Source organism: Xenopus laevis, chromosome 1S, assembly GCF_017654675.1.
Source record: "Xenopus laevis strain J_2021 chromosome 1S, Xenopus_laevis_v10.1, whole genome shotgun sequence".
In the NCBI taxonomy this organism is placed as follows: Eukaryota; Metazoa; Chordata; class Amphibia; order Anura; family Pipidae; genus Xenopus; species Xenopus laevis.
In genome coordinates, this window is record NC_054372.1 from 186,753,518 (window position 1) to 186,781,359 (window position 27,842).

At 40.2% G+C, this 27,842-nt stretch overlaps 1 protein-coding gene across 2 annotated transcripts; it reads left to right on the forward strand.

Annotated features, from left to right (window-relative positions):
- Positions 1 to 1,426: 1,426 nt before the first annotated feature.
- Positions 1,427 to 27,584, forward strand: LOC108705416 (UDP-glucuronosyltransferase 3A1). Of its 2 annotated transcripts, none has more exons than XM_041580592.1 (8): positions 1,427 to 1,503; positions 1,598 to 1,750; positions 6,799 to 6,900; positions 7,777 to 7,888; positions 16,679 to 17,213; positions 24,548 to 24,779; positions 25,434 to 25,653; positions 27,252 to 27,584. In XM_041580592.1, exons 2-8 carry the CDS (start codon positions 1,657 to 1,659, stop codon positions 27,526 to 27,528), a joined length of 1,572 nt encoding a protein of 523 aa, XP_041436526.1. In that variant the 5' UTR covers positions 1,427 to 1,503; positions 1,598 to 1,656; the 3' UTR covers positions 27,529 to 27,584. The 2 variants fall into 2 exon arrangements, with proteins under 2 accessions (XP_041436526.1, XP_041436527.1); XM_041580593.1 differs by lacking the exon at positions 1,427 to 1,503 and adding an exon at positions 3,261 to 3,300 and having other exon boundaries at positions 1,663 to 1,750.
- Positions 27,585 to 27,842: the final 258 nt, after the last annotated feature.

A 27,842-nucleotide genomic window follows, 5' to 3' on the forward strand; every position in this document is an offset into this window, starting at 1 on the left:
CTGGACATCAGGGGGAGCGACAGGAGGAAAAAAGATGGAGGCCAGGGGCGAAAGTAAATTTTTTATAGAGTAAAACCTGTCCAATCATGTGGCAGGGGGGATTAACCCCATAGTGTGCCCACTGCCATGTAGAAGGAACAGGAAACTGCCACACCTCATTTCAGCCTAGACACTGAGCAGAGAGGTTCTCTCTGCAGCTCTGATATGACAGCTTTAGGAGGTAAATTGCTATCAAAACGTTTTATTTCCTGCATCATTACTTGTTTTGAGGAAGGATAAATCATATATCAGAATATTAAGTTTATTTAAAAATGTCTCCTTTAAACCTGGGAGAAGTGGAGCAGCCTTCAAATTTAGAGGGTTATTTACTCCGAATGCCAAAAACCCAAAAACTTCATGTCTTTTTAGTATAAAATCCGAATTTTTAGTGAAAAAAAATCACAAATTTTTCGGAATTTATTAAACCCTGAGGATGGAAAAGTCTGAATCTGAAAATCTGGCATCTCAGAACTGTCGAGGTTGCATATAAGTTAATGGGAGAAGTCCCAATGATATTTTGATGTGCACTGGGTTTCGTGCGATACCCCGAAGTTTTCAGAGTTTTTGGGCAAAAAACATAAGAATTCAGAGTTTTCGGGTTGAAAAAAAATCTGAAAAAATCGTTGTTTTCGAGTGAAAAATCCGAAAAAAAACCCAGTGTAAATCAGCTTTTTTTTCCGCAAAGTAAATTTTCGGGAAAATGTAATAATAAATAAGGGTAAAAAACCCGAGCGGATTTGATCAGAGTTTGAAGCAGAAACTGGACTTTGATAAATAACCCCTTTAGAGTAAAGAGATATAGAATACTTGTTCATGCCACTTGCAACCCATTATTTAAACAGGAATTCTACAGTGTCGATAATTTTGTCAGGGTCATCTCTAAAGTTTACAGTATATTTGGCCATAATTATACTTACTGGATATTGTATTACAGGTAAACAAGTACTATAAATTCTTCTATGCTTCCCTGGCATCTAGGAGAGATTTGCCAGCTCTGCCAGATTGTATAAGCTTCCATTGTTCAAGTGCTGTTTAACAACATATTTCCTTATAATCTACTGCAGGCCACTTGTAGTCATGCAGGCTGCCTTTATTGCCATTGAGGTATTCAATGACAGTTACTAATAGTCTTCCACAAGTATACAGTAACTGCGGCAAGACAACCTCTATAGTACATTGTACTAACTCTGCTACACCCTTACTAAACACAATATCAGCAGGAAAACTGTTGTGCATAGTGGACCTTTAAAATGTTTTTTAAGGGCCCAGGAATGCCAAATCCAATACAACTGGCAGCTGTCCTGGACTAGATAATGATTGCACATTTTTTGGATGAAGTTGCCCTTTTGTACCCAAAACTTGCAATGATTATCTATGCAGTCAGCCATTAAATGCTTCACCGTTTGCTTTTGTTAAATTACAAGGAACATTATCTTTAACATAAAGCAACAATCCTAATATAGTGTAATGTAACTGCTTTATCTGCTATGCAAATTTAGTTAGTAAGTTGGCACAAAAAGTGTTGCTGTTGTTTATTTATTTATTTATTTTTTTAAAGCTGTAGCACATACAAGAAGATATATAATACACTGATACTTGGTTCAGTTGCCTGGAAAAATGGCTGCGGGAAGGAATCGACTTGTCTTCAGCTTGTTGGTACAACACTTTGTGCTGCTACAAGGAGCCAAGATCCTGACAGTATGCTTTTTAGGTAAGTCAAAGAAGGGGGGCTCTTTGCAGAGATGAGGTAGTTTGTCCCTGGCTTGTCAGACTTGTTACCTTGTTATTCTCTCGATTTTAAAGGAGAAGGAAATTCCCTGGGCGCAAAAACCCTCCCCCCTCCCCTGTGTTGCCCCCCCTCCCTCCTGGCCTACCTGTCCCGCTGGGCAAATGCCCCTAACTTGTTACTCACCCCTCTGCGCAGGTCCTGTCCACGGAGCTCACAGGCGCCATCTTCTCCCAAGCGATCTTCTTCCTGCTTTGATCAGCGTATTTGGCGCATGCGCAGTAGGAGCATTTACCGGTACGGATCTACTGCGCATGCGCCAAAAGTCACGAAGTTTTCCGATTTCACTTCATGACATTCGGCGCATGCGCAATAGATCCGTACCGGTAAATGCTCCTACTGCGCATGCGCCAGAAGATGCCGATTAATCCAGGATGAAGACCGCTTGGGAGAAGATGGCGCCTGTGAGCTCCGTGGACAGGACCTGCGCAGAGAGGTGAGTAACAAGTTAGGGGCATTTGCCCGGCAGGACAGGCCAGGGGGGAGGAGGGAGGGGGCAACACAGGGGGGGGAGGGATTTTTGCGCCCAGGGGGTTTCCTTCTCCTTTAACTCCCTGACTACGTTCTGCTTCAATACCATTCCTCCTGTTTACACTCCGGTTCCTCCACCTGCCCAGAACCTGTGCCCTGGTTCTCTTACTTTAAGATCTGGTGACATTCGAGTAGCGGAAGGCTCTTCCCGAAGTGAAAATCAGCTGTTACAGGCACAAGCCTGAGCCATGACTGGAACCTTGGCCCTTGTTCTGAGTTTGGGAAACTTATTACTTCAAAACTGCTGCGTGCACTTTCACAAACCAGAGGTCAGCGGTGGATTAAAATGTAACTTTATTTCCCCAACAATTCTCCTCCTAATGCGTTTCGTGTGTTAACACACGTAGTCATAGGCATAAATGAAAAATACAAACATGTCCATTAAAAAGTATCAGGAGTTAGCGTCACATCCGGCGCAGTATCTCCTCTAATTAACCCTGTCAGGGAGAATAAAGATCAAAGTTCATTTGTATATACAGAATGTGCAAAAGTCGTTTTGTATACATGATTGAAAGACGATTGAAACAATTCAATTGGATTAATTATTAACATACGGATTCTTTAAAATTCTCAGAGGATTGTCATAGATAATTCGTTCCATCTCTCACATTTTAAAAGGCAGTTAAAATTCTCAGTGTCCACTTATTACTATGTTTCATATCTTATAACTTAGTATCGGTTTATTTAATTCTCATTATTTTGTAAAAGAGGATTTTTTCTCTCTATGCGGTATGCGGCTTTATTAATTATTAAGTATACTTTAGTTTCTTTTCTTCTCAATCCCCACTCTCCATACTTTCAAAATAATTCCTAAATCCCCACATACAACGCACCGCTATGAACCTAATTAGCAGAGTGGATTGAAGCTGAGGAGGTTAATTTCTTTCTTTCATTTCTCGCACAGGATCGCTTCAATAAGTAATTATCCTGGGTCTCAGTCACAGGTTAGCAAAACTCCGTAAATCTCTCTATTATCGCTAATAGGTTTTCTCTATTCACAAATGTTTAACTATAGCGCATATGTTTAACTGCAACTTACTCACTCATATTTTTGATTTACGTATTTGCAGTTCTACATGATAACATCGCACACAACTCTTGTTTTCTTATGTAGATATAACTTTTGTTTAAAGGTGCCTGCGTGCTTATACTTTAATATAGTAACTAAAACAAAATGAAATAAATATATATTAATTTACCCCTGATTTATTTATGTTATATTTAAAAAAACAAAAACATTATGATGACTATATTCCCTATGCACAATATTACGCAATGCAGAATGAACTCCGTTATCCTAATGTTTTCTTGATTCACAGCTCTCTGTATTTTCAAATTTATCTTATAAGGGAGCCCTTGCATGGCCTGACACAGCGCACCTCGTTAATAGAGTAAACCATAGAAAAGGAGGTTCATTTATTACTCTCATTTCTCACTAGATAAACACGCGGGGTCACTTCAGTAAGTAGTTCTCTTACTAAGGGCTCTTACACATGAGCATTTTTACCTGCGCTCCCCTGCGTTCCGTTTTTCGGCGTTCAGCCGCAGGGGAGCGCAGGAATAGACGCATTTAATTATTTCAAATGGGGCTGTACTCACACAGGCGCATGTAGGCGCCGAACGCAGGTTGAGACGCAACATGCTGTATTTTTCCTGCGTTCGGCGCCTACATGCGCCTGTGTGAGTACAGCCCCATTTGAAATAATTAAATGCGTCTATTCCTGCGCTCCCCTGCGGCTGAACACCGAAAAACGGAACGCAGGGGAGCGCAGGTAAAAACGCTCATGTGTAAGAGCCCTTAGATCATAAGCTAAGCCTGTTGAGCTACAGAATCCTCCATTGGTAGGTACTAATGGGTTTTCTTCTGCCTACATATATTTAACTGCAGCCCAAATGTTTAACTATAACTCACTTAATTTTCTCTTTTTTTTATTTTCCTTTCAAATTTACAAAACTGCAGTGCTTTGTGATGGCATCACAAACACCTCCTATTTATTTACATAACTATAGCTCTTTCTCTATATATATGTATATGGGGATATTTTACTTTCTCATAATTACTTTGCATTATTTTTAATTCAATAAAAAAACACATTAAACCCAACGGCTGATGTTTATTGGGATTATAAAATAAAGATTATTAATTATTTATATATAATTAGCATCAAAAGGTGATATTTCCTCTGTATAGGGCTTCAAAATGTCATCCGAATTTTTAGAGTTTAAAGTTTGTAAGCACATTTTATCGCTGTTTACAGGTTATACGAAACAGCTGATGTCCCACCTTTTATTGAGCCCCTCAGGTTCTCTGGTGGCAAGTTTGAAAATCCATATGGCTTCCAACTTCAATAGTCTCTTATACCTATCACCCCCTCTGTTTGCATAGCCTACTCTGTCAATGCCCTGTATACGTAACATAGACATATCTAGTATAGGTCAATCTAAAAACAACTGGACTTGCTGAGTAATCAATGAAGACGTTTCACTACTGATCCAAGCAGCTTCTTCAGTACAACTGACTGGTGTGGGAAGTTTCCGGCATATAAACTCTTCCACTAATCCATTTACAATGGCACATTGTAACTCTTCAAAGAGGTGACATCTGAAGAAATCCACAGACGTGTTGATTCTGTGCAGTTACTGTGATAGGATTATCCAATGTGTCATGCAACTCCTAGATACAGGTGTTACTTGTGAGAGTTGCATGAATGGATGTGTGAAGTGTTCTGAATCCGCCGGGGTACAGATGTTAGAACAGCATTGTATGTAGCAGACAGGTGGTGTCGAAGGCCCCCGCCTCTGTTCAGAGATGGTCTCTCCACCTTGACATGAATCGCCTCTTTCACGCCTCGTTCAAACCAGCGGTCTTCTTCATCCAAGATTTGGACCTTGCTATCTTCAAAGGAGTGTCCCTTGTCTTTTAAGTGTAGAAAGACAGCTGAGTTTTGCCCTGTAAACTTCCCACACCAGTCAGTTGAACTGAAGAAGCTGCTCGGATGAGTAGTGAAACTTCTTCATTGATTACTCAGCAAGTCCAGTTGTTTTTAGATTGACCTATACTAGATATACCATGACCTGGATGAACGAAAATCTTCATAGTCATAACATAGACACATCACCATCATTACTAAAGTGCCTTGATACTGTTGTACTCTCACTTTTTGATGTTATCTGGTGCATGTGTTCCCGCATTCTATTTTTGAGCGGCCGAGTTGTACATCCCACATATTGTATATCACAGGACATGCAGGTCAGTAGGTATACTACATATGTGACATTACAGTTAATGAAAAGTTTCATTTGAAATTCAATCCCAGTTATCGTGCTTTTAAATGTTCTCGAATTATAGATTTGTGTGCATGTTATACAACGAGTGGCTCCACATCCATAGGTGCCCGTCGTGGCTAGCCAGTTTGATTGTGGCTTTTCTCTCCTGAAACTTATTTCTTGGGAAACTTATTATATTATATATTTATAAGATCAAATTTTAGTTATTTTAGAAACCACAATTAATCTCTATTCCTCTATAACCACGAATGCTGTGAAAGTAATTAAAAGATCCCAATATAAAAAGTACAAAAGGAAAAAAATGCAAAAATACAAAAACCTCAAAAAAATTTTTTTAGATAATTATTAACAAAAAAATCTGAAAACCTCTAAAAGTCTGAATTGATCAAAAAATGGTTAAATAGGATCAGTGCAGCTCCCATTGACTTCTATGGGACCTCAACAGTTTTTACTTGGTGAGTTTTAAAATACAGAAAAGACACACATTTTCAGAAATTTTTAAAAAATAATTTTTTGATTTTTTAGTAAATAGGCCCCTTAATTTTTAAAAAAAAATTCTTTGTGTACTACAAAAAAAACCACCAACACATATTAAAATTTAAAATCTCAAAGTCTTTATTTAGAAATAACTTACTGAATCTCCGCTTGCAATCCTCTTCAGAAAAGGCGCCTGGGCGACGATCCATCGTGCGGCGCTCAATTTCTCCTCCCTGCCTATCTTCTATAAGGAGGGCAGGGAGGAGAAATCAAGCGCCGCACGATGGATCACCCGATCGCCTTTTCTGAAGATACTAACTAATACTGCTTGATCTCTCAGCTGTGGACCATTCTTTTCTCCCCCAGGATGTTATGTATTCTAATTCTTAATATGAATTCTAAATCTACCCCAGAAACCCGGCAGAAATGGGAGAATGGAAGGTGAATATGAGCAGGTCTGAAAAGAAGTAATAAATAGCATAAAATATAAAAGAAATCATGTAGCCTCGCAGAGTAATGAAAGCTGGGAAAAGACAAACGAAACAGAAGAAAGGGCAACAATTAAAAAAATATAAAAACTAAATAAAAAATGTAGACCCTTAAAAAGGGACCCTTCTATAACATAATAAACATTGTTTTTTGGATTAAAAAATGAAAACATCTGCTGATAATTTTAGGTGGAAGTCATTATCTCTGGATGGATAGAATTTCACATGTTCTTCACGACAATGGTCACAAAGTAACAATGTTCCGTCAGCTTGCAGATGGATTGCTACCAGGCATGTATACTTAAGAATTACCATTTCTTGCTAATACTGTATTTACTGCAAACACTTTCACTGGGACTACTCCTCCAAATGTATCAGCAGGGGGTGAAGGACCACCATGGGGGGGGGGGGGTTACAGGTGGTACTTCAGTCAGGGGACCCAAAACTTGTACACAAGGGGTTATAACTTGGGCAAGTGGGCAGTGTTGGGGTTGACTATTGGTGTGGTTTCATCATAATAAGGAGTGGCTGGGGTGAATCAGAGGTGTGGCTTTATATGTGCAGATCATTTATTATTGGGGCTTGTTGGCAGGGCCCTCCTACAAGAGACTCATATGACTATTGGGTTAATGATTGTTTAGTATTACAGGATCCCGTGATTCCTGATGACATCCCTTTGGGGGTGGTCTACACAGAAAATAAGAGCAGGCTGCTTGAATCAGAAATTTAGAGCATACAACTATTGTACATGAAAACTCTCATTGATGTCTGGAAAAGGAAATCTCTAATAACATATTTGTTCTGACATTTTCAACCTGCCCTACAAACCAAAAATAGAGAAACGGCTTTCCTAATTCCTTACAAGCTACTGGACCCAACAGCAGATATTTTTTAGACCCACACTACATAATGCAACAATTGCAGCCCTAGTTATTGCCCCACTGCTTACCCTTACATTCCTGAACCCTATATATTATTATGCCACTCCCAACACCTCAAGTCGAAGAGTCCTCTCTTGGACTTGTAGTTCGGAAAAATCTATAGGTAGAAATAGAATGTCAACCATAAGGTATTGTCCTTTTACCATAAAGGTTAGCTCTGAATAACAGGGTTATTTGCATTAAATTCTAAAGGTACAAATGTACATGGCATGTGTTTATCTTCCAGATTACCAGATGCAGGAGAGCCCTTACAGAGTCATCACCTGGTCCCTGGATGAGGAATATCTGAAAGAATTTAGTGAGTTTTTCAGAGAGAGCAAATATAACTTTAAGGGAAGGTGAGTCAAATATATGAACATGAACTCAAGATTATGGGCCTCATTTACTCATTACTTACGGCAATTGCTATACATTAAGGGGTGCAAATCCCAGTCCATGCATTAGGGGCCTTGCTGGCATTCGGTGCAGAGGATAGTATTGTTGGGTGCAAGGTTCCCCTGTCTTTACCACCTACCATCTGGTTAGGTGCCATTTTCTGGAATATAATGGAGGTCATTTGCTAAAACATTCTTGTAGAGTGAATTCACAAAAGTGGAGGAAACAATATTTTGGTGTAAATGTGGTGTTAAAACGGGTGTAAACACAATCTTCATGTTCACAGGAATCCGCTAAAATACTGACAAAGCCACCACTTTTCATTTTTTGGTGAAAGAACGGTTTACAGACACTTTTGAGAATACTTTGTTAAAACGACAAAAGCAACATTATAACTACATTTTCTCCCGACATTTTTAAAGGGATTCTTTGATGATTTTTATGATGTAGTTTTTATTTCTAAATGACACTGTTTACACTGCAAATAATTCACTCTACAATATAAAATGTCATTCCTGAACCAGCAAGTGTATTTTTTTAGTTGTAATATTGGTGTGTAGGTGCATCTCAGGTCATTTTGCCTGGTCATGTGCTTTCAGAAAGAGCCAGCACTTTAGGATGGAACTGCTTTCTGACAGGCTGTTGTTTCTTTTAAATCTGTTCTTATACCTCCGAGGGAGCAGTTACTTTATCTGGTTACCTTCCTATTGTTTCTCCTTCTCCTACAATGTAACTGAAGGAGTCGCAGTGGGACCTGGATTTTTACTATTGAGTGCTGTCCTTATATATACCAGGTAGTTGTTATCTGGTTACCTTCCCTTTGTTCTGCTGATGGGCTGCTGGGGGGGGGGGGAGGGACTGAAGTTTATCAGAGCACATGTCACATGACTGGGGCAGCTGGGAAACTGACAATATGTCTAGCCCCATGTCAGATTTCAAAATTAAATATAAAAAAGCTGTTTGGATTTTAGTGCAGAATTCTGCTGGAGCAGCACTATTAACCTATGCATTTTGAAAAAAACATGTTTTCCCCTGACAGTATCCCTTTAAAATGGAGCAAAGCTCAGTGTAACATTCCCCCCTGTGCCAGCTCTGCATTGTTTTCTCCAATCTCCATTTACAACCACTTTGAGTTGCTGTATGGGGAACTAATTGGCATATTGATGGGGATCAGCAGCCTATAGTCAGGGTACAAGTCCTGTTTTCTGTATAACCAGAACTGAATAAAAATGAGAAAAAAAATCATATTTTATGACATTTTCGGGGGAATGTAATAAAAGTCGGTAACGGAAAAACTATTCGCAGTGCAAAAAGTTATGCCATTGAACAAACACATTTTGCTTTGCGCGAATTTAATACAGCTTTTGCGAACCCGGAAACTGTTTAGTGACCACTTCCGACAGTGGAAGACCGTTTGCGAATTTTATAAATTGCGCCAGTGCGCAGTAAATGTAATAAAACTTCTTGTTGTCGTTATGTTTGCTCCAAAAGATTACGACACCTTCAAGCACTTCTTAAGAGTGCACAATTAAAATTTGCAATGTAATAATAGTTTAATGAACAATATTACATTGCGAGATGTGGATTTTTATTCTTATTGGTGCGAATTGTTTTGCTCTTTGCGACTTTTATTAAATTCCCCCGTTTATATATAAAAGTAGTTTATTGCCAGTATAAAATAAGTGACACAATCATATTTTTACCTCACATCTGCATTATTTTGCTAATCTGGAAACTGTCTGTTTAAAAGACAATTTCACAGAAGCAAAGATATAGATTTTTGTATATGGAAGGGAAATCTGACAAATCTATCTCCACTTTTATTTTGTCTCAATATCACCACTTTTGCAGCTGGCAAAAACTATGGTATGTCATGGGCTCCAATGGTGATATTGTATCAAAATGTACACTGATACTGAGCTGGGTTTGCCAGGCACAAACTTTAAGTACAGACTTTTTCTTACTACTGGTCTCAGGGTGGCATATGATGCATTGGCAGTGCAGCATAGTAACACTAAAGCTGGCCATACGAGGGTCAGTATAAGCTGCTGGCCCAGTCCCTCCAAGTCGTCGGCTTATTAGTAGTGATGGTCGAATTTCTCCCATTTTGCTTAGCGAAAAATTCGTGAATTTTTGCAGGGAAACGGCTAAAAATTTGTGAAACTCGAAAAATGATGCCCACGTCAGCTTTGGACACGCATCCCAAAAAGTCGCTCGCGTCAATTTCGATGCCGGCACTAAAGTCAATGGGCATCGGAATAGTGTTGACGCGCTGCGATTTTGAAGCAAACAATTTTTCAGACGCGCATCCAAAATGTATTCGCCATTGGCGAAATGAGGAAATTCACTACGAATTTGGGCAAATTTATCATCACAACTTATTAGCTCATATTAGGCCCACCGATTAACCTGTCTGACCAATATTTAGCCCAAAATCAGCCATATATCAGTCATACAGGTTTAAAAAATACAGAATCCGAGGAGCACATCAGTGTTTTAATGCGATCTTCATACTAACGGTCACTGTAGGCCCTGATTTATAATCCCAGCACAAATCTGGCCAAATCTGCTTGTTTGCACTCTCTGGGAGTGTTATAAGGCTAAAGTGTCCTTGAGATAACACTATTCTATCCACTTATAGAATGATTGGGAGAGCAGTAAGTGAAGAAGAGCCTCATCTCCTCTCAGTCGAGGGGAAGTACTAGTAGAATTTCCTGTTGACCACTACTCAGGCTGCTGCTCTGGTGCCTGTGGATAACATCAGTCAGGCTAAGACATTTGGCAGCAAATCCAAAAAAAAAAAAATATCAGACAGTTTAAAGGCAGTAATTTTAAACTGCAATGTGAATTTATTATAGCGGTGATAGCACACTACGGGGGTTATTTATCAAAGTCCGAATTTATCTCAATATTTTCTTCTACAAACTCCGATCAAATCTGCTCGGGTTTTTTATGCTTACTTATTATTAAATTTTCCCGAAAATTTGCTTTGCGGGAAAAAATCAAGTTTTCTTGATTTTTTAAATTTTTCTCATCCGATTTTCACGATTTTTTTTGGAATTTTCACCCGAAAACTCTGAAAACTTTGGGGTATGGCACGAAACCCAGTGTGCATCAAAAAATCATTGGGACTTCTCCCACTGACTTATATGCAACCTCGACAGGTCTGAGATGCCGGATTTTCAGATTCTGACTTTTCCATCCTCGGGGTTTAATAAATTCCGAAAAATTCCCGATTTTTTAAAAGTCTGATTTTATAATAAAAAAAAATTACACATTTTTCATGATTTTTGCATTCGGAGTTTATTAAATAACCCCCTACATTTTTCAGCTTGAGCCGTTTATCAAGTGTAAAAAGACAAGGGTGTTATGGGGAAATTTATTCCATTGTGACCACAAAACCCTCCACCCCCAAACACGTCTTAAAGTGACAGCATGTCCGATTTGTCCAAGTATCAAATCAATCCAGAGCACAAAAGGATCCAGAGCTCAAAGGCAAAGTTCGTGTCCATTAATACAAGTAATAATATAAAGAATGATGCTCTTCGTGTCCATTAATGTCCATCAATTTGTGTCCATTAAAGTCCATCAAATTTGTGCAAATATAATGAACGTCAAGGAAATTGCTTAGATGGCCTATCCTTGCTTTTGGTATACAGGGACCTGATCAAAACCCAACCGAAGGGTTACACGGAATAACATATTCAAACAGAAAGTAACATATTAGCCAGTGTATTACTTGTAGTCTCCTGTACACGACAACAATTTTAAACATATAATTACCTTACATGGCAGGAGATCCGTGATGTAGCATAATTCTAGCTGGCCATTTATACCTGTAAAGAAAGGAAAAATCAGTACTTTTTGATGTGTATAGGTATATTGCTAACTCAAAAAAACAATTTAAACTGTTTTGGTCATTCATACTTCCAGGTTAAATGCAATGTAGTCGGTTGATCCATCTAGCTCAGGGGTCAGGAACCTTTTTGGCTGAGAGAGCCATAAACACAACATTTTTTAAAATGTAATTCCGTGAGAGCCATACAATATGTTTAAAACTAAATACAAGTAAATGTGTGCATTTTATGTAAAACCAACACTTTCAAAGAACAATAAGTCTCTGAATTATATTAAATAACATTGTTATGCTGTTGCTAATGGTTTGCAACAGCATAACAATGTTATCAAAAATAATTAGCAGCGCTGCTAACCAATGATGAATAAAGTAATTCTTACCATTAATGTGACTTCTGTTGCTGCATGGTTTTGCTGATGGCTTTGTAGTCTGGTTGATATGTGGTGAGGTTAAGTTTCATGCAGGCGTTGAGACTTCCATCAGTTAAACGTGATCGTAGGTTGGTCTTAATGTGCTTTAGATGTGAGAAAGACTGCTCACATGCATACGTAGAGCCAAACATTGTCAGTACAGCAATACTCACACGCTGCAGTGTGTGATATGTGACAGGAAGTGAGTTCCAAGTTTTGACAATCAGCTGGTCTGCGGTTTGAAGTTTTTTCATTTCTCCCCACTTGTGTTTGCTCGCAAACTCTGCTTGCTGTCGTGCAAGTCTTTCCAAATCTTCATTCAGTGACTTGAACTTATTCACCCACATGTCTGAGGCCTTCAGGTCAGCAGTTTGTAACTCGAAATCTCTGACGGAGACACCAGGGATGTAACTCAGATCGGTGCTGTCCACTGCACACTCGTGTGGATGGGTGATGAACTTAAAAAGATGAGTGCGCTCACGAAATTCTCCAAAGCGCGCTTTGAATGACTGCACGAGATTAGATGTGAAGCCCACTAGCTGCTGAAGATCAATATGTTGAGCAGGGTCACTTGCTGTGCATGCATCTCTAAACTCTTCCAGTTTTTCAAAGTGTAGTAAACGACCTGTTTCAATGTCGGCAATGAAGAGTTCTAGCTTGTTTTCAAATGCAAACACTGCTTGTTGAAGTGATAACACGGTATTTCCAACGCCTTGCATTTTCACATTGAGCTGGTTCAGATGTTCAGTCATGTCCACGAGATAGTAGAACTTCAGGAGCCACTCAGTGTTAGCTAACTCAGGATGCGCAACGTTTTTCATTTCAAGAAAAGTCCGGATTTCACTCAGACAAGCCGCGAAACGGCTAAGCACCTTACCTCTTGACAACCAACGCACATTGCTGTGCAGAAGCAGACCAGGATAATTATTCCCAACTTCATCCAGCAGTGTTTTAAACTGGCAATGATTTAAAGCTCGGGCAACAATAAAGTTGACCACCTGAATGACCAGCGACATTACCTCACCAAGCTGCTTGCCACACATCTGAGCACAAAGCGCCTCCTGATGTAGGATGCAGTGAAAACTTAGGATGGGTCTCTTTTCCTGTTCACGAAGAAGCGCTATGAATCCTCTGTTTTTTCCCACCATACACGGAGCACCATCAGTACACACTGAAATAAGTTTATCCATCGGTAGATTTTGTTCTTTAGCAAACTCAGTGAAAGACTTGAATAAATCCTCCCCTCTTGTTGTCCCTTTCATAGGCAAAACAGCAAGACTTTCCTCACGTAGTGTTTCACCGACAGCATACCTTGCAATCACGCTGAACTGGGATAAATGGCTTACGTCTGTTGACTCATCCAAGGCGAGAGAAAAGAATAGCGCTGAATTTACGTCCTTCACTTGTTTTGCCTCAATTTGATTTGCCATCATGATGGTACGATCATCAACATCTCTTGCCGACAGAGGCATATCTTTTATTCGTTTGATTATCTTGTCTTTATCCGAAAAGTCATGAAAAAGTTCATTGGCAACATCAAGCATGAATGTTTTGGCATACTCCCCATCTGTGAATGGCTTTCCATTTCTCACAATTGCTAAAGCACCAGCAAAGCTAGCTGAATTCAAGTCACCTTGTTGGGTCCAAACACGGAGTTGCTGCTGACTAGCTTGCACTCTGCACAGTAGCTCTTGACATGCTTTCTTCCTGCTGTCCCCCGCAGGATATTTCGATGCAAATGTAGTATGGCGCGTGTCGAAGTGCCGCTTTATATTTGACCGTTTCAACGATGCAATTTTATCATTGCATATTAGACACACTGCAGAACCTGCTTTCTCCACAAAGGCGAATTCCTCTGTCCATTCCTGCTGAAAAGTACGATACTCCTCATCTTTTTTCCTTTTAGCCATCTTCTTCAATAAAAGGGTTTCTGCAATTAGCTAGCTGACTGAGGTGAGGAGATCTATGATGGAAAGAAAATGTTTAATCAGTTAGTGAGGAAGGTTTTTGCGTTATTTAGCTTTTTATTCAGCCGCTCCTAAATTTGAATTTTAAGCAATCTGGTAGATATGGTCCAAATGACCCTAGCAACCATGCATTGATTTGAATATGAGACTGGAATATGGGATTATTGATGTAAAGCAGGAGGAGTAGGGGTTAAACTGCAGCCTAATGTGAGTTTGATATGTTTATCAGACACCAAAAAAAAAGGCTCATTGTGAAGCTCTGCCATTTCAAAGACTGAAAGCCTGACAGACAAATCCCCCTGTCCTACAATGTGGTCCTGCCTTACTGCCCCACCCTTGCTCTCTCCCCCTCCCTACTGCAGGCACATTTACTGGGTGGTGAGGGCACAGGGATGTCCCCAGAATCCTGCATCAAAAGAACTGCAGCTTCCCCCATGCTACTCCCTGCACAGGCTCCTGGCACGTGCTGGGCGTATGGGACATAAATCAAAGATAGCACATGGCACAGATAGAGAATAGAGAGCTCTCACTGCTGATAGTCCCCAGCCTCTGGCACGCTGCACTGCACAATGCTTACTAATAACTGATAATAAATTAAACAGCATTTGGCGTGAGATATCCTACCTATCTCCTATTCCTGTCTTCCTGTACTGGTAGTTGTATTTTAAAATCAACAGCAGGGCCGTGATGTGCACAACTCTCTTCTTCCCTCAGGCGGCGAGGCCCATCCGACTTGAAGCAGTGAGTAGGGCAGGAACGCATTAGACGTCGGTGACGTCAACAGGTACAGACGTGCGGCGCACTGCGCAGTCTGCGCATGCTTTCAGTGTGCGCCGCACGTCTGCTGGCTCAGACGCTAGGTAGGAAGAAGCATCTCAGGGATGTGGGGCCCAAGCGAACCGGAGCGCAGCGCAGGACACACGCATCCCTCCCTCGATTGGCAGAGAGCCAGGTGCAACCATTAAAAGAGCCACATCTGGCTCGCGAGCCATAGGTTCCCGACCCCTGATCTAGCTTCTGTTTGAAGCAATAGTTTATTCCAGTCCCCTCCCCTTAGAGGTTTTGGCATTACTTCTAGCATCTTCCAATGTAACTGGTAGTGATGGACGAATTTTATCGCCTTGTTTCGCCGCGAAAATGATGCCCATAGACTTGTATGGCGGTGCGCGTCAAAAAAAAAAATTACGCGCGTCATAAAAAATTTTGATGCCCATAGACTTTAATGGATGTTTGCGACATTTCGCTGGTGGCGAATTTTTGGCGGAGTGAAACGGGTCAAATTCGCCCAAGCCTACTAACTGGTTATCATTGTATTTACCCTCAGAGAAATGTCTGGAGACTGGGGTATCCATATTAGTTTCAGGTACTAAATTCCTGATGTTACCCCTATGTTCATTAATTCTGATATGAACAGCACAAATGGTCTTACCTATGTACAACATTTGAAAAATTAAAAGAGGGACAAAAACCAGCAAATTTTGGCCACACCCATTTTATGGCCACCACCCTAATTACCATGTCCATTTTACAAAATCTGGCAGGTTATGAAAGTTTGAACACATTTCTGGGAATTTTAGTGCAATGTTTTATGTGTTTTGCTAATGAAAGTGAATTGCCCTTTAAGATTCTAATCTCAGTTCTCCCAAGAGACCTGCTTATCTAAAATAGTTACAATTGCATCTTTGCTTATCTTAAATTGTTACAAAGTATTCAAGGGCAGCTGCTGGCTGTTCTGGGCTCTCTGACAAAAAAGGAGAAGGAAAGAATTTTTGCACTTGGGGGTTCCAAATGTTAGGCACCCCCAAGTGTTTGTATTTACTTACCTCAAACCACAGGCCGGTGCTCCTATCAGCATAAACCTGCACCAGGGTTATTCCAGCGAGCACCACGGAAGACCCTCTTACGGCTTCTTCTTTCTTCAAATTTCCCGGGGCAGACACATGCACAGTAGAACTAAATAGCCGACTTTTTAGTTAAAGTTCGGCGTTTCGCTCTACTGTGCATGTGAAGCCGCACGAAGAAGAGGAAGAGGATTGCTCCGTGGTGCTCACTGGTATAACCCCGGGGTTATCTGAAGTTTTCTGCTGATAGGAGCACCGACCCGGGGATTCAGTTAAGTCAATACAATCACTTGGGGGTGCCTAATTAAGATTCAGAAACTTTGTATCTTTTTCTCGAGTCCAAAACCACTTGATGACTTTTTCAACATATTTGCTCACTAAGGTAAGTCTATTTGGTTTTATTTGGTTGTAGCTAGTTTTATTACTACCTTTAAGCTTCTAAGAGGATTTTTTCTGATTTGTTATGGTCATTGCTGGTACACAGACACCGTTATCAGCAGCTGAAAATTCTTCAGAATACAGGGCCAAGACCAGGAGCTAACTGCTCTGTTTTATATATGGCAGCCAATGGAGCTGATATTTAGAGAAAAGGTTATGTGCTGCTGCTGGGTTATACAGAACACCGTATATGTTTTCTGAATGTTACACCAGTTCAATTTTTTTTATATTATTCTTGCAGCGATGAGCTTTCTTCTTATTTGGCCTTCCTAACCCATATGTCACGGCAGTGCAATATGGTATTTAACCAGAAGTCCATCATGAACCTATTAAAGAAGGAGAAGTATGATATTGCAGTGATAGATTCTTTCAATCCTTGTTCCTTTCTGGTGTCTGAGAAGTTAGGAATCCCCTTCATTGCTATTCACACCTTGGCAGTTAAGAATGCTTGGCATTCAGGAATACCAAACCAGCTGTCCTATATGCCAGTGTATCAGTCCCAATTTACGGACCACATGGACTTCTTTGAACGGGTGAAGAATGTTTTTATGTACATTGACTCAGCTGTATTGGAGAGAAAAATTCACTCATTGTTTGATGATGTCATTGAAGAACATTTCCCAGTAGGTTCTAGACCATCCCTTGTAGAACTCAACAAGAAAACAGTACTCTGGATGTATAATACAGATTTTACCCTTGAATTTCCTCATCCCTTTTTTCCAAATGTTCTGTACATTGGAGGTTTATTGGCAAAACCAGCAAAGCCTGTTTCAGAGGTAAAGACCATTTTATGTTGATGAGCAGTTTTCTACTACATTAAATATATGTTTTCATAAAAATACTCATTTTAACATTTCCATAGATTTGTTCCCGTTATATTTGGGTATCCCTCTTACCTTAACCGAATAACAAATTAATCCTATTTAGGAATCAAATGGCTATGGAACATTAGTGGGGAGGCCTACTTATCAACAGTTTCATTTTAGCGATTTTGGAGGTTTTTGAAACCACAAATGCCATGAAATTTATTAAAAGATCCGGATTTAAAAAGCACTGGACAATCAGAAAACTTCTCACAAGTCTGAATTGATTAAAAAAGGTCCAATAGGATCAGTGCAACTCACATTGACTTCTATAATACCTCGACAACTTTTACCTGATGAATTTTTGTATTAGTTTCTCGTGATTTTTACACTTAAAGGAAAACTATTCCCCCCAAACAGTGTAGGTTTCTATAAAAATATATTACATAAATATAAAACAGCTCATGTGTAAAACCCTGCTTCATGCAAATAAACCATTTTCATAATAATATACTTTTCTAGCAGTATGTGCCATTGGGTAATCATAAATAGAAAATTGCCATTTTAAAAAAACAAGGGCCGCCCCCTGGGATCGTACGATTCACTGTGCACACATACAAACCAATAAACCATAAATAACAAAAAATAGAGCACTCAGTAGATAATTTGAAATTCATTAAATTTTTATTCAAAAGTTGTCATTTCTCTACCAATTTATAAATAAATTCATTTTAAATATATCAATTTATGTAAATAAATTAATTTAAACGTGTTAAATTAATTCAAACACCATAAATATAAATAACTTGATGAACCATCCAATAAAATGAATAATAGTTGATTCTGTATGAAGCAGTCCAGTAACAAGAGATTATTTAAAGGAGAAGGAAAGTCTAAAATAAAATAAAGCTTTAATTATTGGCCATAAAATGTATATATTATTACCAGCAAGCATTTCTTCATTCCTTTTTTCATTCATTCTTGCGCTGTAATCGTTTTTCAAATAAGTGGCAAGCTGCACAGAAACGGATGTCTTTGCTCCAGTTCATAAATCCTTCTAATCAGGGCACACGCATGCGCAATCGCACTATGATCTCCTGTCTTTCCCCGAGAAGAGATAATGTTTGGGTCACGTGAGCTGTCCATTTGTCATCCCTGATCTCTCTCTCTCTGCCTGCCTGCATTTTACTCCCCCTTGATTGATGTTCCCCTTTGCCTGGTAACAAAGGGAAGCTTTGAAGCGAGCACAGGAGCAGAGGACGCGAAAATATACTGTCACGGTCGGCACCCTACACCAGAACAGAAACCAAGCACCCTGGTCTCGGCTCGACTTCACCAGTTAAGTGACCGCCTTTGGCCTCGGGAGGAGCCCTCAGCTTACTCAGATGCCACCTGGACTTAACGAGAGGTGCAAGGTGTAAGTTCTGGCAAGCAATGGGGCACGACTGTTTACAAGGATACTGGAAGATAGGAAGCCACAAGGAACCGGCAGGCCGGGCCAGCACAAGCAGGTAGAATAATCAGACAGGCCAAAATCAGGATAGAGATAGCGTAGAATGGTCAATGGACAGGCAGAGGTCAGGATTGGAGATGTCAGAATAGTTACAGACTAGCAGGATCAAGATTGGAGAGTTCAGAGTTAACAGACAGGCAAAGGTCAGGATTAGAGAGATCAGCGTAGTAAATCAGGCAGGCAAGGGTCAAACACGGTAGATAAATCAGGAATCACAAGGAATAGCACCCAGGAACAAGCTAATTTGAACCTAACAACGGGCAACTTGCTGAAACCTAAATTCCCCTTAAATACATTTGAATTTGGCGCCATTGCGCGCTGACGTCACACGCCAGCGTCACTGCGCCTTTAATAACTGAGCGTGCGCGGCGCGCGCCTTAGGGGAAACAGGCACCAGAAAGAGAGCAGGAGCTGCGCAGCGGGCGTCCACGCCGAAGGAGCGGCGGTGGACCCCGCTACCCACTAGACCACCAGGGTAAGTCCTGACATTACCCCCCCTCTAGGGGCCACTGGACCCTCAAGCTTACCAGGAGACCTGGGATGGGACTGTCTCCTAAGGTCGTCTACCCTGGCATCAGACTTGACCAGACTTTTCACCAACACTGGAGTAGGACATGATTGTCGGTGGACCTGTGGACAGAAACATGAAACAGGTTAGATAACAGAAATATCTCAGGTAACTCAAGGCGGACAGAGGTTGGGTTCACAATTTCCACAATAGGGTATGGACCTATAACTTTGGGCCCCTGCTTAAGAGCTGGAATTTTAAGCTTAATATTCCCTGTGGATAGCCATACCAAGTCCCCAACCTGAAATTTGGATACATCCCTGTGGGACTTATCTACTGCTCTTACTTGAGCGGATGTAACTGCCGATAGGGACCTACGTATCCCAGAACAACACTTAGAGCTATGCTCAACAGAAGGGAGTTTCTCTAAGGAAGTAACTACAACCATTAGCGTGGAAGCTAGACATGAATCTTGGCACTTGGAACCCCACTGAATAACCTCCCCAGTTACCCAATCAATGTGGGGGTTGTGTACCTGTAGCCATGGTAACCCCAGAATTAACGGGGATGAGGAACCACCGAGAATGTGAAAAGCTAATTTTTCATAATGCAAATTGTTCACACACATGGATAATGCTTTGAATTTTTGGGTTACCCAACCTGACCCCAGTGGGCTTTTATCAATAGCAGAAATCCTCATAGGAGGTGTGAGGGGATTAAGGGGAATATTATACCTTTCTGCGAAGGCAGCATCTAAAAAATTTCCCCCAGCCCCCGAATCCACTAAGGCCGAAACTGTAACTGAACCCCCAGGCCAGGATAAAACTACAGGTACTAAGTTTTTTGAGGCGAATTAGGGAGAGGAAATCTCTCTACCCAAATGGAGCTTCCCTTCTCCACAAAGGTTTTGAGAATTTCCAGGCCTCTTGGGACAATTTTTAAGGAAATGCCCCTTATCCCCACAATACATGCATAGACCCAGGGATCGCCTACGGGCCCTTTCCTCGGAAGACAGGCGTGTAGCCCCCAATTGCATGGGTTCCCCCCGAGGGTTAGGAAACGAGGGAGTTGGTGATTCGTCATTACATGTAGTAGGGAAATCTATATCCCCCTCAGCTCGTCTTTTCCTTTGCCTCCTATCAATTTGGATGGCTAACCTCATGAGGTCATCCAAAGTGGATGAAGGAGGGTAATTAACCAGGCAATTTTTACAGAGCTAGAAAGACCCACCCGGAATTGACTACGAAGAGCTGTTTCATTCCACCCCGTCTCAACTGACCAGCGGCGGAATTCGGTACAATACTCCTCAATAACTCTTTTCCCTTGACGGAGTTTACGAATAGCGGAATCGGCAGAACTAGCACGATCCGGGTCATCGTATAACATGGCCATGGTAGCAAAAAATGCTTCTAGGGATAAACGGGCAGGGTCAGAGGGGGGTAATCTTATCAGGAAAGGGGGATTTTTGGGTCATGGGAAAAACCTCTATTACCCGGAGTAACTGACGAAACAGACCCCTCAGGAATCTCAGATTGCTGTGCATCCAACCTCTCAGAAAGAGACCGCAGACCTTGGAATGATAAAATTCTGCTTCTCCTCTTGTTCATCAAGGCGCTGGAGGAGGGTTGAATACAACAGTTCAGTGGTTTGCGGAATCACGGGAGCTACTTCCATTTTCTTCCGTCTCATGGGCCCGTTGTACTGTCACGGTCGGCACCCTACACCAGAACAGAAACCAAGCACCCTGGTCTCGGCTCAACTTCACCAGTTAAGTGACCGCCTTTGGCCTCAGGAGGAGCCCTCAGCTTACTCAGATGCCACCTGGACTTTACGAGAAGTGCAAGGTGTAAGTTCTGGCAGGCAATGGGGCACGACTGTTTACAAGGATACTGGAAGATAGGAAGCCACCAGGAACCGGCAGGCCGGGCCAGCACAAGCAGGTAGAATAATCAGACAGGCCAAAATCAGGATAGAGATAGCGTAGAATGGTCAATGGACAGGCAGAGGTCAGGATTGGAGATGTCAGAATAGTCACAGACTAGCAGGATCAAGATTGGAGAGTTCGGAGATAACAGACAGGCAAAGGTCAGGATTAGAGAGATCAGCGTAGTAAATCAGGCAGGCAAGGGTCAAACACGGTAGATAAATCAGGAATCACAAGGAATAGCACCCAGGAACAAGCTAATTTGAACCTAACAACGGGCAACTTGCTGAAACCTAAATTCCCCTTAAATACATTTGAATTTGGCGCCATTGCGCGCTGACGTCACACGCCAGCGTCACTGCGCCTTTAAGAACCGAGCGTGCGCGGCGCACGCGCCTTAGGGGAAACCGGCACCAGGAAGAGAGCAGGAGCTGCGCAGCGGGCGTCCACGCCGAAGGAGCGGCGGTGGACCCCGCTGCCCACTAGACCACCAGGGTAAGTCCTGACATATACCCAGCGTTCGTTCGGGTCTGTAAAACATATTGTGGCACTTACAGGCTTATTCAAAGAATGTGCACTATAGATGCGACACCAATGCTTATCACTGTGTGTGTAGCGACGTATGCGCGCTTGTTTGGTTACACCACAGGGTCATGGAAGAGGCGCATGCGCACTAGAGACAAAGTGCAGGGAGGCAATTTGAAAATGGCGGCGCCAAAGCTTACACTATAGAAAAATTTTGGAATGGAAGTGCACAAAAACGGTAAAGCCATTGCAATTTTCAATGCGGCGTTTCAGGAGGGGGGGGGTAATGGCAAAGAGAAAGAGGGAGGTTATTTTTTTTAACTTTCCTTCTCCTTTAAGAAAAATTCCTGTTAAAAATATAAATGGATTGGAGGAGGTTAGAAAGTGCAATTCTTGGTTAGCATTCATAAGCCAGCAAATTTTTCCTTATTGTTGACAATTTATCCGTTAGATTCTGCTGTATTACAAAGTTTAGTTGATGAGAGAGGAAAGAATACGTCCGTTGTGCAGATTAAAATATCCTTATGCAAAAAATCTCACGTGCATCTCTACAATTAGAAATCCCCTTCTAAGTACGCTCCTATTCACTTAATGTAGCGGCATATACAGGTTGTATAGAGAGTCGGACCGGAAAGCTCCATGCGGGTGCAATAAGCGATTAGATCCCCTTGGTGAATTGTGCAGTGGGAACGCATTCTGCGGCAGCGCTGCAAACAAAAAGACCATACATCACCGCTCCTCAGGGTTTTATCCGCGTGGCACTCGTGTAGCAACCATCAAAGCAATATGAGCCGGAAGGGTTTCTAGTAGAGAAATGTAGCGTTCTTGTTCTCCTCTTGCAGCAGACAAATGGGGTAGCTTTCTTTACCACCTCCACACCGACATATGTTTCGCCGTCAAGGGCTACCAACAAACCATACTTGTTAAGTCACATGAGCCAATTAACAGACAGAGGGGTCCGTTTACTAAAGTGCGTTAAAAATATTCGCACAATATATAGACAGAATTTTCGCCAAATATGTTATCGCCAGTTTACTAACCTGTGGTAAATATAAATTTGCGAATTATCTTGCGCAAGAATAATTGTTCGCCAGTTATCACATTCGCTGAAAATAACGCTACGTACACATTAACGGCTGGTTTACTAAACAGCGAAATGTGCTAAAGACAAAATTAACGCCAGAATATTCGCAAACTTTTACCGCCACCTATGTAGTGGCGTAAAAGTATTTTTTTCGCCAGAAAATTCTCAAGGGGCATGAAATATTCCATAATACTGGTTTTTTTTTACCCATCATTCTTTGCTGACAGGAGAGAGATCTGTAGCTATTGCTGACAGGATGTTTTGGCTTCTGCTTCTATCTGGTGCAACAGCAGCAGTTTCAGCTCAGAGTTGTATCATTGGCAGTGGGCATCACAGTCCAAGGATTCGTCAGCGTCTATGCTTTTTTGGTTTCATTGTGATTGGCTACATTAAACTGTGCATTTCTATGAAGCAAAGAGATTGACTGGTATGATTTCTTGTTCATGTGATTCTATTGGCAGAAGGGTTTATATAATGCATAAATGTTTTATTGGTGTTACTCTGGTAATGTTGTTGGATGGTATAATCATCAGCCAATAAAGTTTTAGAGTTTTGAAGATGCATTTCTGGCCATAAATGTCACAGTAAAAATTGCCATAATAACCGCCATAAAACAAGACTATTTTATAGCATAAATATTCGCAAAAACGTAATTTTTCGCCAGAAAATTCGCAACTCGCTAAAATTACCGCTAACGCAAGCTGGTTCATTAACGTAGTTACCGCAAGTGATCGCAATGACTTCTGAGCGCTTTGCTGTTTAGTAAACTTAGTCGCTGCGAATATTCTGGCGTAAAAATATTCTCAGCGATAACATGCGGAAACTTAAAGTCAGATTTACTGCACTTTAGTAAACGGACTCCAGAGTTCTGTCTTTTGCTTCAACACTTCTTCCTGTTACAGTTAGAGCTGCAGTATTTCTGGTCAGGGGATCTCTGAGGCAGCACACAGACCATCACGAAATGGTGACTCAAGGCAAGAGATGTAGAAGGGCAATATTTACAGGCCCCTTAGTGTATAACTAGCATTTATGTTATTCCTGCCAATGTGCATAACCTTGCACTTATCAACACTGGACTTAATTTGCCATTTTGTTACCCAGTTATCCAATTTAGCCAAACTGGCAGCTTCCCAATTTGGTATCATCAGCAAAAATAGAGACAGTACTTACAATGCCAACCAAATGGTAATTAAGAAACAAAATAAAAACCAAAGAACCAAAGACAGACCCCTGCTATACACCCAGCAACGTAACTAGAGGGAGGCGTGCCCTGGTCCAATCGCACCCCCTGCTTCCCCGGTAGTTACGCCACTGTATACACCACTAACAACAGTAGTCTAATTGAAACATTTTCCAATTGCTACCACTCTTTGTAATCTATCATTAAGCCATTTCCTATCCAAGTACAATTACTATGTTCCAGGCCAATTTACTTTAATTTAATCAGTAACCTTCTGTGTGGTACTATATCAAATGTTTTAGCAACATCTAAGTGGATAACATTCACTTCCCATCACATAGTCTAGGTTCCTGCTCACCTTCTCATAGAAGGTTATTAGATAAAATTGTTAAGATCTATTACGTATAAAACCATACTGGCATACATTGATATTATTGTGATTTGCAATGTATTCCAGTATCATACACCTTATAACACCCATGAAAATCTTTTCCACCAGACTAACAGTTTTTAAGCTGGTTTTATGTCTATACTTGTACTTACTGAAACGACAAATTTTGCTGTGTTTTACAGGAATTGGAACACTTTATCTCTCAGTCAGGAGAGCATGGGTTTATCATTGTGACATTTGGCTCAATGATAGCGTCCAATCCTCTTACTGAGTTTGTAAAGGAAATGAATGACGGGTTTGCAAATATTCAGCAAAAAGTAATCTGGCGATATCGAATATCAGAGTGGCCGAAAGAACTGCGATTGGCTCCAAATGCTAAAATAATGAATTGGATTTCTCAGAATGATCTCCTGGGTACAATTCCTTTTCTTCTTGTGTTATATTCGCAGATACAAGTCTACTAATATTCAGGCTTGTGTGATGTATGTGATTGCATTACTATAATAACTGTTATTGTTTGGTTTTATACAGCTATGAAGGTACAGTATGTAACCACAGCCTCTGTCTCACTAGCCGTGTAGCATGGATATTAATTTAATCAGTAACCTTCTATGTGGTACTATGTCAAATGTTTTAGCAACATCAAAGTACAGTAGAACCCCCATTTTACATCCCCTGATTTTAAGTTTTCCCTCATTTTACATTGTTGTATTGTGGTACCACCTATATATTACGCACAATACATTTCCCTGATTTTACATTTTCCTGGATTTTACACCATATTTTTCTGGTCCCCTGAAAAACAGTATCTAAATCTCATTCACTGCCATCCCAGAATCTAGGTTCCTGCTCACCTTCTCATAGAAGGTTATTAGATACAATTGATCTATTAAGCATAAAACCATGCTGGCATAAATTCATATTATTGTGATTTGCAATGTATTCCAGTATCTTACCCCTAATAACACCCATGAAAATCTTTCCCACCAGACTAACAATTTTGAAAAAAATTTTTTAAGGCTGTTATATCAGTCATTGTTTTTTGTTTTTTTTTGCGTTTTACAAAAGGACACCCAAAGGCTCGCCTTCTGGTCACTCATGGAGGAATAAATAGCGTGCAGGAAGCTATCTATCATGGGGTACCTATGGTGGCAATCCCTCTTTTTGGAGATCAGTTTGACAATGCAGTTCGGATAAAAGCAAAACATTTGGGAACATTTATTCCATCAGAGGAACTCAAAGCTGAGAAATTGGCAAATGCAATTAGGCACATAATAGGAGATGAAAGGTATTCAATCTCTAACCTATATTTTAATGTATTTTAATGTGTTACCCAACTCTGTAACTTATAATTATAGGTGCATTGCTTCAGTTATTAGCAGACAAGGAATTTCACTGTGTGTGCCTATATAATTAGTCAACCTCTGGTGAATTTAGTCTATACATTTTTTTCCCAGACTAGTGTTCCTTTAATGGATAAAATTCAGGTGTCTTACTTACTTTTCCCAGGTGTCCCTCAGCAGACTCGGGGGCTGATTAATTAATGTTCATAATATTTTTTCACTATTTGAACTTTTTAAAGCTAAAACTCTTGTATGTTAAGAATGGTTGTAAAACACAAAATGTTTAATACTTATTAATAGAAACCAGGAAAAACTCAAATGTAAAACTGCACCATCTAAAAGCTGTTGATGTAGAAGTCAATGGGAGCTGTCCTTAGCAAATTTAAACAATATTTAGTTATTTTAAGGTTAAAGAAGTTTTTTTTACAAGCACCACAAAAACAGAATAAATGAAAATTTTGAGGTTTTTATATCCATATTCTGATTTGCTTTGCTTTTTTATTCATTCATGCTTTTTATAATTGGAATTTTGATAAAAAGGCATCTTAGACTCCAGCCATAACAGTAACATTTTCTGATTTTACTATTCTACACATTAAGGGGGTTATTTACTAAAGCCCCATTTTTTTCCAGTTTGACTTTTAAAGTCAACACCATTTTTTCGGAGGAAAAAAAAAATAGAATTTGTTTGTGATTTATTAAACTCTGATGTTGTTAAAAGTGCAAATAAAAAAAGTACTGCAACTCAGACCTTGCAAGTTTATGTAGAAGTCAATGGCAGATGTCCAGTGTGCGATCGGAAAATTTCCTGATCTGCGCTGGGTTTTGTACAATAATCTGAAGATTTTGTGGTTGTCGGGCAATAATCCGAAAAAATTATATGATTCAGATTTTTTAAATAATTTTATCGAGGCTTTTCCTGCACTTTTCGTCAAAATTTTTTGATAAAAAAGCAATTTGGTCGGAGTGGTTTTAATAAAATAGTGAGAACTTTTCAAAGGTTTTTTTCTCTAGTAGATAATCCTTGAAGCAGAGTCTGAAGGGCAGTAATTGGGTGAAGACCAGTAATGCTTATTTGATGTCCTAAGTATTCTTTGAACTATTATAAGATGGCAGTCCCTATGTTTAACCAATACGTTACCTTGTTAAAAACATACAAGGAGCTGTGACCAAATGTTAGAACTCAAAGGGTGCTTGCTTGAATCCAAAAGGGTTGAAAACCAGTGGCCCACAAAAAATAATTTGTCAGTTAAAAAGTCATCATTCATGTAAGATTTTAGTTGTAGGTTCCTTGTATTGAAAATTTATTTGCAAATTTAGTTTTGTGCTGTTGATTTTTCTTATGTGAACAGATGCCAATCATCATTTACACAGATAATAAATATGCAAAAGTGACTTTCATTGGTTTCACAAACACAATATATTAAATTAGATACTGGTTCCATGTTACCAGCCTATTTATAAATATGAAAAATGAAATCCTTTGATTATATATAAGTTTATGCAGTAGTTTTGTCACAACACTTTCTATTTATTCTTACAGCTACAAGAACTCAACATTGTACCTAAGCCTGATACATAGATCACAGCCTTTTCCAAAGGACCAACAAATATTGCGATGGGTGGAGCACATTGTAACAGTTGGTGGAACCAATCACCTTATTCCATATTCCTACCAGCAACCCTTGTATCAGCAGTATCTTCTGGACGTTGTTCTATTTGTGTGTGTGTGCTTCATTGGGGCCTGTTACCTCATTGTGATGCTACTGAAGATATTCATCCAAAATCTTTGCTCGGTCAGAAAGTTAAAACAAAATTAAAGGTGTTGGTCACCTTTAAAGTAACTGCAGAGAGTGATATTCTAAGACAATTTGCAACTGATTCTGATTGATTGATTGACTATTATTTGTTGTTTTTTAGCTTTTTATTCAGCAGCTCTCCTCTTTTAATTTCAGCAATCTGGTTGCTAGGGTCCAAATTACACTAGCAACCATGCTTTGATTTGAATAAGAGACTGGAGAGACTGCGAGGCCTCAATAGAAAGATGAGTAATAAAAAGTAGCAATGACAATACTTTTGTAGCCTAAAGCTGGCCATACATGCAGAGATCTCTCTCCCATATGCCCACATTGAA